The 20,086-nt window shown below is 32.9% G+C and overlaps 1 protein-coding gene across 3 annotated transcripts in view; it reads left to right on the plus strand.

Annotated features, from left to right (window-relative positions):
* The window catches only part of LOC117113188 (protein draper-like), a 47,676-nt gene that overhangs the window by 4,894 nt on the left and 22,696 nt on the right, over positions 1 to 20,086 (plus strand). For 2 of the 3 annotated variants that reach the window (XM_033256475.1, XM_033256473.1), the window contains exons 2-5: positions 9,070 to 9,228; positions 10,301 to 10,362; positions 10,876 to 12,142; positions 16,712 to 16,830. In XM_033256475.1, coding sequence (XP_033112366.1) covers positions 9,131 to 9,228; positions 10,301 to 10,362; positions 10,876 to 12,142; positions 16,712 to 16,830 — 1,546 coding nt within the window. In that variant the 5' untranslated portion in view covers positions 9,070 to 9,130. Of the gene's footprint in view, positions 1 to 5,170; positions 5,328 to 9,069; positions 9,229 to 10,300; positions 10,363 to 10,875; positions 12,143 to 16,711; positions 16,831 to 20,086 lie in introns of those variants that run through there. The other variant, XM_033256474.1, reaches the window with a different exon arrangement.

Raw genomic sequence — 20,086 nt, forward strand, 5'->3', positions numbered from 1 at the left:
TCAAAAAGAAGCACTATTATATACTGTAGTTCCATGGTGTCTTATTTGTTATATGAATTACCAGTAGAGTACAGTAACCACAGGTAGGTCTTGTCCAAACAATGCTGTGTTTTTGAAGGTGGAGGTTGTTGACATTAGTGGGCAACCAATAAACGAACACCCCAGTGGATTTCATTCAAGAAACTTTCACAACCCAAAGATTACTCATGATTTTTGTGTGGTTCACTCACATGGTCTAGTGAGAAATACAACAAACAGGCTACTGTAAAAGTAGGCTAAGATTAAGTCAGTACTAGTTTAGCAGTAGTGAATATACTGAGTCTGTAACCTACTGTAAATTTAATAATTATATTAAATATACACAGAAAGGCCTTCTCAAGAGTAAAATAGTTATATAGGCCCCTATGTACAGATATAGTAATAGTCAGTTAGCCTCAGGGGATCATCCAGGGGAAGGGCATATCTAGGCGGCTGGGCGAAAGAGCACACCCTCCAAAAATTACTCGCACCCCCAGTCTCCCCAAAAAATCATGGTCAAGTAGTTAAAAATCATCTAATATCACCATGTTTTGCGAATTAGCACCCCTCAAATGATCATCGAGCCCTCCCACTTCACCTTCGTGCTCCCTTTTCCCCATCTACACCCCATTTCAAGACTTCAAGCCACTCTCCAGGGGAAGATAGAGCTAGAGGGCCTTCCTTCCCATCCCCTTTTCTATAAGGGAAAGACTAGAAAAGAAGAGGAAGAGGAGAGAGAAAGAAAATGGTAATTTTGTGTACACTTTCTTTTTTTTTTTCACATTTTATAAGAACACTGAGGCTGAAATTTGCTTAAAAATTAAGAACAAAATAAAAACAAATTGAGGCTGAGGTAAAATGTCAAACAAAGTTTTTATTTTTTTTTAACATAGAAAAACCACAAATTTATATAATAATAATGGTGGACTTATAAGGTGCATATTGTAATGACCTCTATGCGCATCACAATGAAAAGATAAGTTTAAAGATATATAATATCAAAACAATGTGTGGCTAAATATACCGTACTCCTACTCCTTAAACTAAGTTATGGTTGGCCGTTGACTCCGAAGAGCTCATCCGCCCATTGTTCAGCTGTTGGTTTTCATTGCTGCTGGGTGACCATGGCACCCTCCCCTCAGTCGCCGGCACCTCAACTGGATGGAGTTTAGTGTCGTCCCCAGGCTATTTTTACCCGGGCCATTTTTATCTACATTCTAGTACAGTAGTATACTGCTCTGTACAATAATGATTTTCTGTGTTTGAAAAGTGTGGAAAAAAGGTGATTAAGAACAAAATAAGAACATTTTGAGCCTGAAATTGGCCAAAAAATAAGAACGCTGAGCCTGGGCAAAAGTTTATTGGTTCTTATAAAAAAAAAATTATTTCTATACACACAAGCAACAGGTATTGTAAGGCAAGTTAAATTATAATGAAAACCATGGCAGACTGGAATCTTTTAAATCACATTAAAAATTATTTATTTACATAATATTCAAACTTATTGACCGTGACACAGAGTGGAGAGTGACATGAGTATTTTTTGAACCAGATATTATGCTAATCACTGATAGATTTCTAAAGTATAAAAGTAAACTTTATTAGACATCAAAATTACCAAATTTAGGTCCCTACTACAGTATTGTTTGGTATTTTTCTGCTTAATTTTTGATATTATACCTCCGATAATTAAATATCTATCCTATTATTGTATTAGCAAAATATAAAAGAAATAAAAATATAGTTCATGATTAATAATTTACCATTATTTTAACTTTAGAATTGATGTGTAGAACAAAGGAAAGTGGAATAATAATATCTGACCCAAGCTCACAAACGGGCTGTAAACTCGCACTGCACTGTATTGAGAAACAAGCCTCAATACCCACAATAGGGCGTAGAATGTGAATTTTGTGTGAATTGGGTTTTTGAGTAATAAATAAAGTATAACTATTAATCTTACTATTCCTGAGGTTTGATTTTAAAATTCCAACTGTAGTGTAAGAGGTAAAATTTAGCCATTTTCGGATGGGAGCTAATGAAAAATGAATAGAAACCTGCCGAAAATAAAAGCATTTTTCTCAAAACTTGATTTAAGATAGTTGATAAGATGACAGTTATTCAAACGGTCATAACTTTGCTTCCAGACACCTGATTGAGTTCATTTAACTGTCATTTTAAAGTAAATGATATGTTCTATGCCACATAACAAAAAGTCATTTTGGCCTGAGGACGAGTTTACAGCCCGTTTGTGAGATTGGGTCACATAATAACAACATTTTAATGACCATTAAAGTAAATAGATTATGAATTCCTTATTGCAGCTTCTAAAAAAGAAATAAAAATTGTTGGCTATTTATTAGTGACCTTGAAGAGGGATTGTTGTATTGGTACAGGAGAAAACATTTAACTTTTATTGGGTACTTGACCTGTATTGCAAGGCAATCTTTTACCTTCAGAATGACTTTATTGAAGATAAACAATAGTGTTGATTTTTCTTTTCAGGGGAGAATTTAGGGAGTGAGCACGGGAACCATTCCCCCGCTGTTGCCACTGCCATCTTTTATTTTAAAACATTGCTACAACATAAAAATCTTATTTTCTACATACCTTACCACAATATTCATAACCCTCAAGGATGTTAATATAATAAGGTTTTATGTTTGCTCGGAAGTAGGCCTGTCCTTGCACTTCTGAATAGGTTAAGTAAAAAGAGAATTTGCCTGCAGTGCAAAGATCCTACAGGAATTATCATTACATACAGTATTTCAACTGGTACAGTAAGTTCAATGTTCTGTGAGGCTTCTCTAAATTCAATAGTATAAGTTTTTCCTTTCAGTTAAAGAGTGGAACACTTTTTAAAGCCAGGCTCTGGAGAAGAGAAATTGATATATAATGTTTTTAAAGAGCAAAATTTGTTTAATTTTGGACAAAAATTTGGTAGGGTGGCGATGTGGAACTAGCAATTAATTGTATAGTGACTAATAGATGTGTGTTGCATTTAAAGATAATCAGTGGCGGATTCTAGGGTAGGCAGCAGATTCAAGGGGTGAGGGGCAGCCGACCTGTTTCCCCTCCCCCAATCCTAAACCGTTGCCCACTTCTAAAGTTAAAAAAAAAAATAAATTTAAGAAAAAAAGAAAATTCTATTTGACTTTTTCTTCTGAGAGTGTTTCCAGCCATCTGGAGGTGTCATCAAATTCAACTCCAAACATGGTGGACTAAGTTGGCAGCACCCTCCATCTGTGAAAGTCCCTCCCTGTTCTCCCTCTATTTCAAATTCCTGGATCTGCCACTGGTAAATGTTTTCTCAAAATCCTTTCTTAAATTCCAGTTACCACAGATGAACTCCAGTTTTCAATTCACAAGTTTTATCCTATGACTTTTCTCAACCAGACCGCTTTCATTTTGTTCATACTGTAGCTTATGGCCGTGAGTTATTTCCTGCTTTCCATATGTTTGTTACCAAGAACTTTTCCCCCCTTTTGTTTTGTGCAGGTGGTCTAGCCAGCTAAAGTTGATCATGTGGAACCCATGATACAGTATAACAATGGCTTACATCATATGAGCTCTTCAGAACTTTTTTCATAATAGTAAATAGCATACAGAAAATAGACAATAACAAAATACAATAATATACATTTATTTTTTAGCATATGTTTGTTCGAGTACAAATATTATAACACTAAACATAGATTGAATAATAATTAAAGAATATGAATAACTCATCAAACAATATGGAAAAATATTTTTTCAAACATGAACTAATTTAATGACATTTTTATGGCATTTAATTTTAAAGGTTTATATTTTACAAAACAGTTTAGTAAATAATTACTGTGTTGGATATGGTAGCTTGTTTACAAATTAATAAATTATCAATATAATTTGTTAATATACTGGTAGAAAAGAGCCTTAACAATTTATTTCAAATACTTAATACAAATTCATAGTACAATTATTATTATAATAAATACATTTTCGTAATTTATTATAAAGAATAAAATGAATAAATACATTTAAGAGTTAATAAGTACATAAGATTTAATCAATCAATTTAAATTGGAAACTCATTTGAGACATTGGCACACAAATATTATCTAAATTAACACAAAATAATATTATAAATCTATGAAACTATATTAAAAAAAAACTATCAAGCGGTAGACACATGCTCCCACTGGGAGCTATTTTTGCTTTAATTAAAATTTTTTTTTTAAATACAATGTAGCTAATTCCCAATGTAATTTTAAACCATATTTGCAATTTCCTGTTGAGGGTAGTGTAGTGGTCCAGCCAAAGGATGCAGATAATAGGGCCTAGCTAGGCCTAGGCCTACTCGCATCCTCGCTCTTACATTGTGGTCATAACGTGATGCTGACGCTAATTTCGAGGGCTGCTAATATGTATTGAATGTGTACTTAATAATTACTCTCCGAATTTCCAGCGTATGATTACCCTAAGCCTTAACTGAGAATATCGTAAACCTGTGAATCCTACTAACTATCTAATATGTTTGTGTTGCCAAGAGTTGCTATCCCGCGAACATCCTGTGTTATGTTGTACCGAGTGTATGACATATGCGGTAAAGGTTAAATGCGGGTCAGATTCAGAAGGTGGAGCTTAGTGATACAGAATTCATTAAAATGGGTGATTTAAAACTCGTTTTTCAGAAAAACGCATTATCTAAAAGTAAAAGGAAAGCCATCGATATGTTTATTATATAATTCTTTACTGTTTCATGACATTTTAAAAGTAACTAGAATATGTCATTTTAGATGGACTTTAAATATCCTAGTCCAGCCAGCAGATCTAAGCAGCTGGGACTACAAAATGAGATATTATGATATTGCAGTATTGAATTTGAAACAAATTAAATTAACAATAGAGTAGTGACTGTTTAGTATAATCAGCTGGTATAATTTTTATATGTTTCCCATGCCACAGAGGTTATTATAGTATACTTCCCATGTTCAGTTTAATTCCAGAGTGATTTTGAAGACATCTGGCTTGTAGGATGGGAATAGCACCCATAAGAGATAAACAATTAGCTAATGGAATGCAACTAATGTCTCTAAAATAGCAATCTGTTCCAGTTCACTGACCAACAGATTAGCTGAGGAATATTTCAGACCACAACTCGTCCCTTGGCAATCAGTGGCCAAAGCAATGAGGAAGGAATAGCAATAAATGATAGAATAACACCTGTTCAGTTTAAGAAAAAAATCCAGCTTTTTCATGTCTTTAGAATCCTGTCATTTTATTAGAGTGATTGATGATTTACTGTACTTCTGTTTTCTTATGAGAAGGTAAGGAAATCTTGGTACACATTGTTGTCATATAAGGCCTGATTTGGGCACAGTAAATAAAATGTAATTATTTGTTTGTGTTGAGAATCAAGGAGGAGGAGGAGGAGGAGGATCTATCCATCTAATCTAGTACCTCCTTTGTTAATAAAGACAATAGACAATTTTCCAGCAGATTGGTAAATAATAAAATATATTTTTTTGTAAAAATAAGCAAAACAAATCTTTTGTAAATTTATTCTGCCATTCACCGTATGTTTCCAAATCAAAATAGGTTTTGACAACAATCTTTCATATTGTGATTATTTTTATTTTCCATGAAAAAATGATTGTTTTTTTTTTTTATAAAGGCAATTTTTTTTTTTTTTCATGAGGCTTCAAAATTTGATTAATTGGAACAGGGAACAATTTCACAGTTCCATGGTTGGAAAAAGTAGGCTGGATTTACTAATCTCCTTAATAAGGCCCAAAAAATCAATTGTTTGTTAGCCCTTCTTTTTTAAAAATAATAATCAGACAACAACTTTAGACTAATTTATAGGGCATCTGACAAAATAAATTCACTCACAATTTTTTTTTTTAACTGTATTTGTAAAGAAAAAAGCTAAGTTTTTTTGTTATCCTGATCCTATTTTTTTCAGTAAGTTAGGGACAGGTGGAGGAGGGCAAACATTTATTTTTGGCCTGATCACAGACACACATTATTAAAGAACTGTTTACTTAAAGGTGACCATTTTAAATCCATGGTTTAATCGTAAAGAGGAATTAATCTCTGGAATTTCCGGCTCCACCTGTCATCTGCATCCTTGATTTGATAGACTTTATAGTTGTACAAAATTGTCAAACATTTTCTAAAGGGCTTAAAATTCATATTACAGAAGGTAAACTACAGTAGGCCCCTACAGCTATTTCTTAAATGATGACTCATCTTAATCCATATTACATGCTTAAAACTACATAAAAAAACAATTTACCAAGCTGCTGTACAGTGTACTGTATGTAAAAAAACAAAAAAACCACAATACTTATTTAAACAACTATCAGAGTATAAAAGGTGCATAAAATGGTTTCCATCCAATTAACATGAAAACTGTGAAGATTCATTCATTGTCCAGAAAATGAAAGTACAGTACTGTACTGAATTCTGATTTTTATAAGGTGATACAAATCATAGAAATACTTCCATTGACAGGAACTGTCTTAATGTAGGCCTGTTATCTGGGATAAACTTGGGGTTTAATCTATTTTCCTTCTTTTTGTAATTTAGGCTTACACAGTAATTTCTAATTTAATTATAAAAGTTGGTAATTCTTATGTTAAATCAAAATGAGCAAGGAATTTCAAAATTGATTTTTTTTTTTTGTGATTTATTTTCATCAGGGTACAATACATCTTTAAAGCCTGCAAATCAATAGATAATTAGTTCATCTAGTTTCCATTATTGTCATTTAGAGTACAAAACATTCTTTTTTCTGAGACCCCTCCACGAGAGTACATACATTAAATCCCCCCCCCCCCCAGCATATGTATTGTAAATATCATTTTTACCGTATGGGAGTGGTAAACATCTCAAACATAACACTAATTTATAACTTATAATAAAATTATATTATCTAGCCTTTCATGGAGTACTTTATTGATAAAAAAAATTTGCATAAAATATCCTTAATTCATTCAGCTTTGAAAGTCTGTAAAGGTGAGCTTGTAAATCTGTAAGTGCGCACTTCATCCAAATCCAATCTTGACATTTTTATTTGCAGATTGAAAAGCTTCTAAAGTACTGTAGAATATATTTATGCATTGTATTTTTTCAAGTAACTCTATCAAGCAATGAAACTCTTGGATCAATCGGCTTAAAAAATAATGTCAATAATTTTAAAAGAATTCCTTTTAATATAAAAATAAGGCTGTGTAAAAAAAAGAGTTGTTGATCATCCTTTAAAAAATAAAATCAGTAGGGAGGAAGAGTTTTATCAGTAATGAAACCACCTCTTTGATACTTGCCAAGTCTTTGAATCCTCCACAGAATGCAAGGCCTTATGTAAAGGGTGGCTGACTTTGCCGAATCTTCTAGTGTTGTGTTTGATCAGGTGGAATTAATACAAACAAAGAATTGAAAGACAAAATTTAATTACCCAAAAAAGAAAGCCTAGGCCCAGCCAAAGTTGAATTATGGGCAGAAAGACGATATTTTCTTTAATTGAATTAATGAAGTAAATAAAAATAAAAATAATTGGTTGGGTAATTTAAAGTAGGGAGGGGACGATCAACAACTTTTTATTTACATGGCCTAACTATCATTTTTTTTTTTAACTCGTATCAAACTGTACATGAAGTACTGTACAGAATGTATTTTCATTTTATTTAGTTTTAAATAATAAATTTTGCCTCCAATTTCCTGGTCATACTTGTAGATTATTAATTAGAAATATTTTTAATGGACTTTCAGAACACTATTGTTCTTTAATGGATTTATTAATAAAAGTTCAGTTTTTAATATTTATCTGTAAAAGGCATCCCGATTTAGATATCATTTTTGATTGTGCCTATTTTCCTAAGAAGGTAATGTATTTGTTGTACAGTGTTTTGGGGTTCTTATGTAGACATGACTGACAACACACACATTACTGTACACCATTGATTGTCAACACAACACGTTTTTAAGTTTTATTCAACACGTCACATCGTACTGTATGTACTGTACGTATCTCATGTGGCAATGCTGCCCTCAATGTACTGCAGTATTGGTCAGATTTGTTGAGATAATAAACCAACGGTTTTTATTAAAATTTTACATATAAATTTCATAATGTCTATACATTAGATAGTCATGGAAAATTTCAGAAGGATATGAAAATTTATTGCCAAGTTGCAAACATGCAAACTTTAACTCTGTGTTTCTCGAAAAGGGAAAATTTCAAGTTAGTTGTTATGCCACGGAATAGCCGAGATGTTTCTTTTATGTTAAATACTGTACTCAGAACGCGGTACCATCCTTTCTTAAAGTTGCAGACTATTTAACCAGCAAATCTGATTATAAATACATTAAATTGTTTAAATGTGTTTTGATCAGATGAGTTGAGGTCTATGCACAGATGTTTGTTTTATTTGGTTTATGTACTTGTAATTAAGTGGCAAAAATTGTATCAGCTGATTCAATAAATACTGTATCAGTACATTTTATTTCTGTATATATTTATTAACCAGCAGATATGCTTATTAAACAGATAACTATTACTATACAATTATTACTGTACATGTACTATTATTTTTAATTCACTGTGTGAAACCATAGACCCATATACTCTACCATATACTGTAAAAAAAGTACACTTACAAACAAAAGTTTTACCCATTTAGTAACAAAATTATGTTAGACTTTCATAAGATTCGGATCTATGTCAAGGTTTCAAGGATTATAAACATTTTATTGAAAAAGTAATACAACTTCTTGCCAATTTTATGGTATATGTACAGTAAATACAGGTAATATATAAACAAAATCATTTATAAATCTGTTATTGGCAATTTGAAAATTTCTTCTAATTTTTTGATTAAAAAATTAAGCTATAAACTAAATACAATGTAATTCAAATGTAGTTTATTTATTTGAAAGGCAGCATACTGTACAGTATACTTTATATATTTATCATACTGTACATAATTATATTCAGTATCATACAGTAAATGATTGTGTACTGTACTTCATAATGTTAATATATTATTTGGTTTTATTTTTCTCCAGATCAAGTATGCTTGTGAAGGAAATCTTTTGAAACACATTAGAGGATTTTTAGCTCACTCTAATGGAATTATATTGCGTATGGTTTCTGATTGCCATGGAAATCGTGGTAATCAATGCCCAATTGTCACCATCTGATCCACACACATGTCAAGATTCAGAGTAAGTAACTTTAAGAATTTCTTTAAAATAAATGTCTACAAAAGAATATCAAATATACAGCCCAGCAGTGGCGGCTCTAGGATATATTTTTGGGGTGGGGAAGAGGCTGAGCTGTTCAACAGGGGCCTAGCTGGGAGAAGGGGTTCCCCCTCCAATTAGCAATGGTCTATAATCATAGACTAGTAGTGACGTCACGATTATAGCCGGCTAACCGTTAAGACCGTCTAAAGACAGCTTATAGCAATCCACACCTGGTCACAGCATGACAAGAGGCGTGCACATGCAGGGACAAGAAAGGAAGAAACAACAGTACATGAGACGAATGTAAACAGATCGCGTATGTTACAGTACGCGTAATGCGCACATGCACATCAATGCATCTTTGTTGTTCTATATTAACGTACAGTTTGTATATTGAGCGAATTCGGAAAGGTTCTGTTGATTATCCCTTGAACAATAAATATGTTTATGTTGAAGTTACAGCCAATGCCTCTGGTTTAATTTGTACAGTAAATCTAGTACACAATTCTATAATGAAAAACAACAAAGTGGATTAGAAAGAATAAAGAATAATAAATCTTTAATAAAGGCTACCAATTTATATTACAACATTAAGAAATTTAAGAGTTTGTTGTATATTAGCAGTTGGTTGTATCCACAATTTTGGATTGTTTTCCATTAATTAGATAATGGTAGGTAAGCCTGACCATGATAAAAGAAGTTTAAACTTTGTTTTATAATAATTGTTAACTTAGAAGTTATAATTGTAATAAAATAATGCTACATTTCAGAGTAAGTGAGTTGATTTTCTCCAGTACTGTAGATTTTTGGTTCATCAGCTATCAAGTGGTGGTTCACTGGACACTATGATGGAAAATATTAAAGAATCATACATTGAAAGGAAATATACAAAAGGCCAAGTGCAACTGAGCCTCCCTATTTAACTAAGATTGCGGATACAAACTACTTTGTGCAACGGACATTGAGGATACTAGCACCAAAGCTCATGTGACAATCAGAGAACCACCACTTGACAGCTAGGTTTTATTATTTCTTTTCTTTATTTTAATAGGAACGGATTGTGGCGGTGTTGTGATGGATACGATCAAGTTGGATATGCTTGTGTTGAATGGAGTAAGCTTACGCAGTATTTTTAGTTTAACCATTTTAAAAATTATTTTTAAACAAAAATTTAATACAGTACAAATTTCTCGTAATACATTAACTTCACCTTGAATATTTTTTAACACAATATTTAATGAGGTTTACATTTTCAAATACTGACCTATTATAATTTATATAGCAAACGGAGTGTGGACTAGCTCATACAGTTTCTCCTGTGAGGATCTCTTTATATCTGTGCTACCTGGTAAACGAGAACAGATACTAAAACAGGGAAATTGTTACTAGGACCATCACAAAATTTATGTACATTTTAAGTACAGTAGAAGTCAGTATATTATACTGTAAATACAAGGTAAAAATAATTATAATGGTACAAAGTCTCTGATATGTTATTCAAATCAAAGTCACAAATTAAATGTTAAGTTATATACATGAATGTACCAAATTTTACAATAAATTTACACCAAACGATTTAAGTTTTTTTCATAATCTTTGCATCTACTTTTATGTTTTTCAATGTAGAATGTTCTAATGAGCTGCAATGTTATCGTGGCAACTGTAATACGAACACTGGAAAGTGCGACTGTCCCCCAGGATGGGAGGGGACTAAATGTGAGCTTCCATGTGAATTAGGCAAATATGGCCAAAACTGTATATACGAATGCAATTGCAATAATGGCGCCGAATGCGAGCCTGTTAACGGGAACTGTGTATGCCTTCCTGGATTTATCGGCGATACCTGCGAAACACCTTGTCCATCGGGAACATTTGGAAAATATTGCAGAAAAAATTGTGACTGTTTAAACAATGCCCCTTGTGACAGTGTTGATGGAACATGCATGTGTAATCGTGGTTTCACTGGGGATAGATGCGAGAAGTGCATACCCAAAAACCATCTGATGCAATGCTTTGATTTTTGCAGCACAGGCGTATGTATGAATGGTGCCATATGCGACACAGTTACTAAACAATGTATGTGCTCTCCTGGTTATTCAGGGGAGCACTGTACAGTATGTAATCCCATAACGCATACTGGGAACTGCATCAAAGATTGTGAAAATACTTTATGTGCAAACGGTGCAACATGCGACACAGACACAAATCAATGTAAATGTACACCAGGCTGGCAGCGGAGGTCATGCAACACTCCTTGCGATAATAATTTCTACGGACGCGACTGCAAACAAAAGTGCAGTTGTGAAAGTTTACAATGTCATCATGTCACTGGAGAATGCTTAAGTGAATGTCCCATGGGGTGGATGGGAGAAGACTGTCGTCAACCTTGCATAGAGGGCTTTTACGGCTACAAATGCAACCAAGTGTGCACATGCCAGAACGGCGCGCAATGTGATCCCGAAACAGGAGTTTGTCTATGCCTGGTTGGTTTCCGCGGTGAGAACTGTGAAGAGGAATGTCCACCCACAAGAAGTGGAATCAATTGTGTAAAATGCTCTTGCGAAAGCCCACTTACTTGTAATGATGAATTCAACGAATGCGTTTGTCCAGCAGGTTTTATGGGAGTTGATTGCCAACAACCATGCCCTGAAGGATATTACGGGCCGAATTGTTACAAACAATGTAGTTGCCCAGGCAACATGTCATGCGATGGTGTTTCTGGAGAATGCAACTGTGAACCAGGTTGGACAGGTATGGCATGTGCATTAATGTGTCCGCAAACAACATTTGGTCGCAGATGTCAGCTACCTTGCCCTGAATGTCCTGATCGCAATGGATGCTTCCACACCAATGGGTCATGTGATATGTGTGACCCAGGATTCAAAGGTGAAAGGTAAATATATATTTTATTTTATTGTTTTCTATATTTCTAAATATTTATATAAGGCACTTTCCAATACACAAAAAATCAGATCGTATACAATGTGGTTAAAAAGTGTTCAATGTCTGTGGCAGTGCACGGAGAAGGGATGGGGATTTTACTGTATACCCTACAGTAAAACAGGCGACACTGTACAGGACAGTCTACTGTATGTTATATGAATCATCCAGCCAATAAGCCACCTTAACAGAAGGGCCCAAAATTTTACTTTTTCTCTAGTGTTTAGTTAGTCCTCTATCCTTTGGTTTACCCACAGATCTCAATACTCTGATGGAATTTAGTCCCCCTGTTGAATAGTTTCACCTCATCCCCTTCCTCACCCTCGAATGTATATCCTAAAGTGACTACTGCTCCATGATTACAAATGTAGTCTTGCAGGATTGTGTCCAGAAAGAATTGACCTTTGAGCTAAGCCCCCCCCTCCCTCACCTTGGATATTGTTTCTAAGGTCCCTCAAAACAATAGCGTAAAAATACATAAACATGTGCGTTGGTGTGACAACACATGTGTTTGTGAGATGCACATATTTCTGGCCCTGTTCAGTTAAGTTTCGTTGACACACGGAAAAGTTCATTATTTAAGTGAAGTCTACAGTAATGATATACTGTAGCAGATAGCTGATCCTAATTTGATGCGCAGCTTTATTAGTATGTGTTGGCGTCAGAAAGAACCCATTAAAACGAGGTACAGTACTTAAAAGTATATTAAGGTAAATGACCTACAACTTAATAGAGTTTAATGACAGCAAAATCAATCCATGTTGCAATGGTGTTCATATACATTTTGAAACAAAAATAATTTAAAGTAATACTGCAATTTGAATTCATGTCCCAGATCTAGAGGAATATCCATATTGCAAATTTCTTTGCTAAGGCCAAAGTAAAACCATATACTAGTTTCTCATCAAACTTTTGAAAATTAATAGTGCTCTCTTTGGCTGTTGACTTTTTAGATGAAGTACTGGTAGTTGAATGTAGGACAATAACCACCCATACTTCCTATTATACACCTTTAAATCATTTTTTAAAATGGCTTTAAGCACTGTGATTGCTGAAACGTACATTAACATACTGTACATGTACAGTGAGTTGAACTAATTAATTGCATATAATAGGAAATCACAATGTACTGTAAACTATCCTATTGTATGGCTAGATAAAAAATGTCCAACCAGTGGGGTTATCCACCCCACTGAAACAATTGTATAGACCATTTTGGGTGGTTTTGTCCGGATGGTTTTTGTTCGGGTGGTTTGTCCAAAGAAGTAAAATTATTTATGATCTTCTGATCTATACAAGAAGTACAAAATTATGGAAAATAAATTTATTTCTAACTACTAAAAAGAATTTTAATGCAAGCATCTCATTTCTATTTAAAAAATGAAATAAATATTGTAAACCGCTTCTAATAATGATGGTATATAGTACAGTAGACCCATATACAAATTAATGATTTTACCAAAATTGACAGTTGCCAAAAAACAACAAGCAGAAACAAGAAAATACTTTATTTTTGACTTGTCCTAACATTTTAATAATTATTTCATCACTTCAAAGTATATTATTTAGAAACTGATCATTTACAACAAATTTCCTTTTAAAGATATAATTTTTATATATATTTTTTTTAATAAAAATGTGATTCCAAGGTCAGCATTAAATGGGTAATATGATTATATATATTTGAATAATTATCTTATTACAGGATACAATATATAAACTTATAATAATTTAGTATTCATTAGAAATGAATTCGTTATTTCAAATATAAGTTTTTTGTTTATAAATTGTTTATATAAACAATATGTGTTATAATCACCTATATTGTTTATGCATTTTATTCATGTTCAATATGTGTATATTTAAAATACACACGTATATTGTTTATATAGAGTAAAAGACAATGTATACAATATACATTGTGTTTATGATACAGTATGTTGTCATATAAAAAATTGAATAGAAACATTGCAAATAGGAGGTTTAATTTGATCAAACAATGATCAAGGGAAAAAAGTAACTGTTATAATGATGACCTGAGAGACTAATAATGGATAAAACAAAATTAATTATTACAGTATCTTATAACTAAAGGATGGATCTGATCAAGTATACAACAATGATCAGGGGAAATATAAACTGTTTATTGACAAATTTATAGACAGTAATGGAAGAAGCTTCGGCATGAGAGTGTTCGTCCTCGTTTTTTTTCCTCCTGTCAAATTGCGTCTCCTGCGAATCTAATCAACGTGGCACCAAGCTTGCTATGGTTAATGTGCATAGTCTAAACATCATCAAAATGGCATCAGCTTAAGCCATTAATAAGTCATATCATCGCATGGAGATGACATTCGCTGTGCGGTCTGCAAAATCAGGAGCCAAAACAACATTATGATGTTATTTTAAATTCATCTATATTTAGGATTGATAACATCAACATCATAATTTCAAATAATCTAATATTCTTTTATAATGCATTTTAAGATGTTTGGAATTTTTTAGGAAGACTTTATAAATTCTGAGAATTGTGGGTTAGAATTGTGAAATTTCTGTGGATTTATTAATACAAAGCATCTACAATTTCTTACAGATATTGTTCTTGTCCCCCCCCCCATTATCCAGCACCCACCAATGCTGTGGTCTTGACCTATATTTTTCATAATTTATATCAGTGTGAAATTATTCAAGCTTTGTCTGTGACAGCGTATTAAAAATTAGTCACACATTCTACGACAATCTTTTCTACTCCTTCCCACTTAAAAGCATGTGGCCATTCTTCTATGATTTTAAACTGGATCTTCCACACATCTACTGTAGGTAGTTCGCAATTGTTTTCAAGCCCCACTGCCTTAAAAATTGTATTGTCATCAACGACATTTCTAATTAAGGTCATTGCCCGATATATTAAAATAATATTTCATATTTGTTGTTGAGAGAGATGGCATTACCATACCATGCTTATTATTCCTGTCATGCCAATGCTGTGGAACAAGTTCACACTGGGAGATTACAGTGTACTGTATGATATTGCAATACTGTGTCTGCAATACCAATATTAGGGATTATAATTTTTGTAATCGTAATTTGATCAAAATTGTTGAAATTCATCCTTATCTGACAGAGTTAAAATCCAAATGGTTAAAGTATGAGAATATAGTATCCTGTACTATTGATAAACATAAATTAAAAATTGAACAAAAATTTAAGCTCTTGTCCACACTATCAAATTCTATGTGAAAATAATTGTGATATGCTCATATTTGGGTGTAATATGACATCATCCTGTCCATATATAGGCACAGCACACAAATTTGTCACATCAAATTTGATTAGTATGGACAGAGCACAATACCTGTAATCGTTAAGCTCTGTCTACACTATCAAATTTTGTGTGACAAAAAAGTGTGATATGCCCATATATGGGCATGATGACATCACACCATGACCATATATAGGCATAGCATTACTATATATGGGCTTGTCACATTTTTTTGTCAAAGTAAATTTGATAGTGTGGATAGAGCTTTACACTATTGGTAAATTTATGAAAATTATTTGTAAATTAATGAAAATTATTGGCAATGTTAGTAGGCCTATTGTATAAAAAAAAAATTATAATTATATTATTAGTAAGAATTATTGGCACTGTATATAATGAGAATTACAAATATATTAAATTATTCAGGCAATTCTAATACAAGATGAATTAAATGGAGATAGTCACTGTATATAACCCATTAGCTAAGTGAGTCATATATAGCATCTGACAGCTTCTAAGAAATTGAAAGAAATGACTACTGTACACTATTTATATTACACTTTAAATTAATATATTGAGGTATATTTATTTAAGCCTCACAGTGAAATGCATATGTATACAGTACATGCAGCACATGGCTGAATTGCATATGAATTAACAATATTATAAATATAATATACTGTATTAAAACAGCATAAAATTGCCAACTACTGAAAAAGAAATACAGAAAATTCACATAAAAAATTGTAGGTAAAAATGAAAAATCTGTAAAAACTATACATACATCAAGATACAAGAAATTAAAGCAGTTCAAAGAGCATTGTAATTAATAAAGTAATAAAAGGTACAGAAAAGAGGGAAAATAGTTGGGGTGGGGGGGACACCCAAACAGAGGAATGAGACTACAGTATTGTAAAATTGCCAACAAACTGTAATGTTATTAGTAAAGTTTGATAATTAAAAATGTTTTTTTTTTTATAATTTCAATGATGATAATTATTAGGATGTTACTGTAGGATACAACAAGCTCAAATTTTGTTTGATAATAATGATTATTAATAATAATTTTGATACACATTTTTTTCTTAATATCTCATCAAATTTCATTTACATCCATAGTGCTTGGTTTAGTATTGATTAAAACAGTTCTACAGAATAATAATCAAACCTGATGAAACTATTCAAACATTTTGTTGAACATTTTAGTTTATAAATATGTTACAGTATTTTCTACTAATTAGAAATTTGTCTTTTTCTTTTCAGTTGTGATGTTCCCTGCCCTGAAGGCTTGTACGGTCCTAACTGCATGTATACATGTTCGTGCAGCGATGACGAGATGTGTAACCCCATCAACGGAGCATGCCCGCAACCTTACTCTCAGAGTAAGTAAATAAATTGTTTAATATTAATGATATTGATTCAAGGACCAGCATATTAGTTTTACAGTGTTATTATTAATGCCCCGCCCCTTGGATATCGTTGCTAAATTAATTGTAAGCATACATAAAAATGCATATTCTTAGTGATACTCCGATTGGTCTGTGCGGAAGTTTTATTGACACTCCGGAAAAAATCCATTATTATTTTCGTACATAATTTTTATAGGTGGTGACACTATAAGTAGTCCAAATTAATTATTATGCAGAGGGCGGGATTTCTTTTAGTTGTGAGGAAAAAGGAGTGTATCATATGGCAGGGTTTGAACTCGGACGTGATAATTACTGTAGGCCGATTATGTTGGGTGGGATTATACCCAGGAAATAGGCTGCTAATCTTTTTTCAAATTGATATGTCCTCCAATTAGTAGGGATGGCTAATCAAAAGGTAATATTTGAACATTGCAATTCATAGCTTATCTTTTTTTTATCTTTAATTATTTGTTAACATCATCTAACATCATCTTACATCATTCAAATTCGTACCCACACCTTTGGATGGGCAAAAACAGTGATATGTGGAATTGTGTAAATAGGGGGTGGGCTTACAGTATACCTAAAGAACTACAGTATAATGTACTATATTTTGTGTAGATATTATTCTCCTGAAGATGATTAAAACAACTCAATCGAAACATCGAGACATTCTCAACAAACAACAGTTCTTTTCACTATCTACGTGGTGTACCGCAAGCATAAAATATATAATTGTTGTTATAAATTGTTCTCATTCATGTTTGTTTACTGGTAATATTAGTAATCATCATCCCGGGTTCAAGGCTGGGTGGCCATGCCAACCATAACTACATCCCTGATGATCATCATCATTATCATCATCATCATCATCATTAATATCATCATCATCATTATCATCATCATTATTTCACACAACACAGTATATTAAATCAGACCCTTGTTTTTCAAGATCGATTATTGCCTCTTGATACTTCAGCAATTAGAACAGTCAACTTGCAATACACAGCTTGTTAACATGTGTTCTAATAGTGTTTACTGATTTGTGATGTTATACTTCCACTGGTATCAACAGCAAGCTTTTAATGTACCAATTAATCAAATATTTACTGTCAGTTGAACAATCTCAATTCGTAATTAGCACGTGTAGATCTACTAAATGTGTAAAGAATACTTTACTAAACAGTTTGAAAAGTTGTTAATAACTTAATCTAGTGGTTCTGTATCACAGTACCATATAATGTTTATGATACAGTTATAATCCAACCATTTTTATTTATTGCCTTGTAACTAATAAACATGTATTGTCGTTAATGGGTAAGCCACTGAAGTGCATATCATAACCTAGTTCTGTATGGATATCACTTTCACTATTGTTTAAAATGTTTTGTAACTTCAGTACAATTATTTTTACTATATAATTATTTCCTCAGGTGTAATGGCCCACTCCCTAATTCACCTCCAATTTCCTGTACTAGCAATTTGCCTTGCAAAAGCTTAGGTATGATTTGAATGAGTTGCTTAATAGCTGACTTCCAAAATAAAAGAGATTGGCTTTCAATTGGGCATGCAGTAATGATAATATTAATAATAATGATAATACTTTAGTTGAATTTGTATAAAGTGCATTATGCAAAAAAGCATCCATGTGCTTGGTGATTGAGCTCTTTGAGTTTGACACTTCGAAAAAAGTTAATGTTGTCATATTAAACTCAAACCTGCTGTACTCCTTAAACTAAAGCATGGTTGGCCGTTGGCTCCAAGGAGTTCATCCGCCCTTTGTTCAGCTGTTTTGTTTTTGTTTTTTTTTGCTGCTGGGTGAGGGTTTCGGTGTTGAAAATTTGCAATTTGATTGGCCATTATTAAGTTTTTTCATAAACAGCTTAGGATATTAAAGCCCTAGGTCTTACCAGAAGCACTGTGGTAATTTTTTTTGTAATTGTTGAAGTGGAGAATATCACAATATTAATATTCTGGTAATTCAAATAGCACATATCACTTTCGCAAATTTTAATCTCAAATTTCATGTGACAAATGTGTTTGATGTGCCCATATATGGGTATGGTGATGACATAATACACATCTGATATTTTATTTGTCGCATAACATTTTATAGTGTGGGCAGAACTGTGTTTAGGGCAATTGTAAAAGGAAGAGCTTACTAGTCAAGCACCCACCTTCTTTCCCAAGTAAGTGTCTTCTGAAGCCTACTGATTAGACCGAAGCTGGCTGATTACCACTCAATTTAGAATATCATACAGTACGTTTATTTATAATCTTGTCGAATACAGAATTGGGAATTGTATTCAATATCATACAAGTCAACTTGTTTTCTGTGAATCATTTTGAAATCACAGACTCAAGATTTAGTCAGAGATTGAGTCATGGTGTCTAGAAAAATTCAGTTTCTGATCTTATAATCCTTACAAACTCTTTCAAATTTAAGTCAACCTGAAAGTGCTGTTTATGTAGGCCTACTTCCCAGTGTCATTCATTTCATTCTTTAATTCTAAGTGGCTAGAGTATAGAAAACTTGATGTAAGAATTCAAGTAGCAATACTGTAAATTTTTTTAATGTTGTTGGCCCTCCCTCCACCTATACACTCCTTCCCCATCGGATAAGCATGGATTCTCCCTCCCATCCGTCACCATGTCTAAAAATTGATTTTCTGGATCAAACAATGTTATTGTGATTGCCAATCTCATTGTGGTCTGCCATCAGACTTAATAGAGAACTCGTTTTCAGCAAATTTCTTGAGCCACTGGCACTGTTTCTATATATATTTATTTTTTGTTATAGCAATCGATGTGAAGTGTGAAATGCTGTGCAACATTTACTATTCAATTACCTTGCATTTGGCAAAAAAGAAATGAATTGAATTAATTTATTTGTATGCCATATAATATAACATTTTAAGAAAAATATATAGGTCAGGGCATGATGAAAATGATGAAAGAATAATAAGCTATAAATTTATGTATTATATCACAAGTTATATGCAGGGCTGCCGAGAGTGGCTGTGGGACCTGGGGCAGCTTTGCTGCCCTGGCATATTGTCTGGGGGCCTAGGACCTCGGCTGGGTCAAGGGGAAGTGTGCGTATATATATATATATCTGTCTCTTATACACATCTAGATGTGTATAAGAGACAGCTCCTGAAGATTGCATTAGCATGAAACACTCTGTAGAGTGATAATACCCAGTTCTACAAGTTCCACAAGTTCTACA

Source organism: Anneissia japonica, unplaced genomic scaffold (assembly GCF_011630105.1).
Source record: "Anneissia japonica isolate Jap-2015-1 unplaced genomic scaffold, ASM1163010v1 scaffold93_len1081246_cov171, whole genome shotgun sequence".
Lineage (NCBI taxonomy): Eukaryota > Metazoa > Echinodermata > Crinoidea > Comatulida > Comatulidae > Anneissia > Anneissia japonica.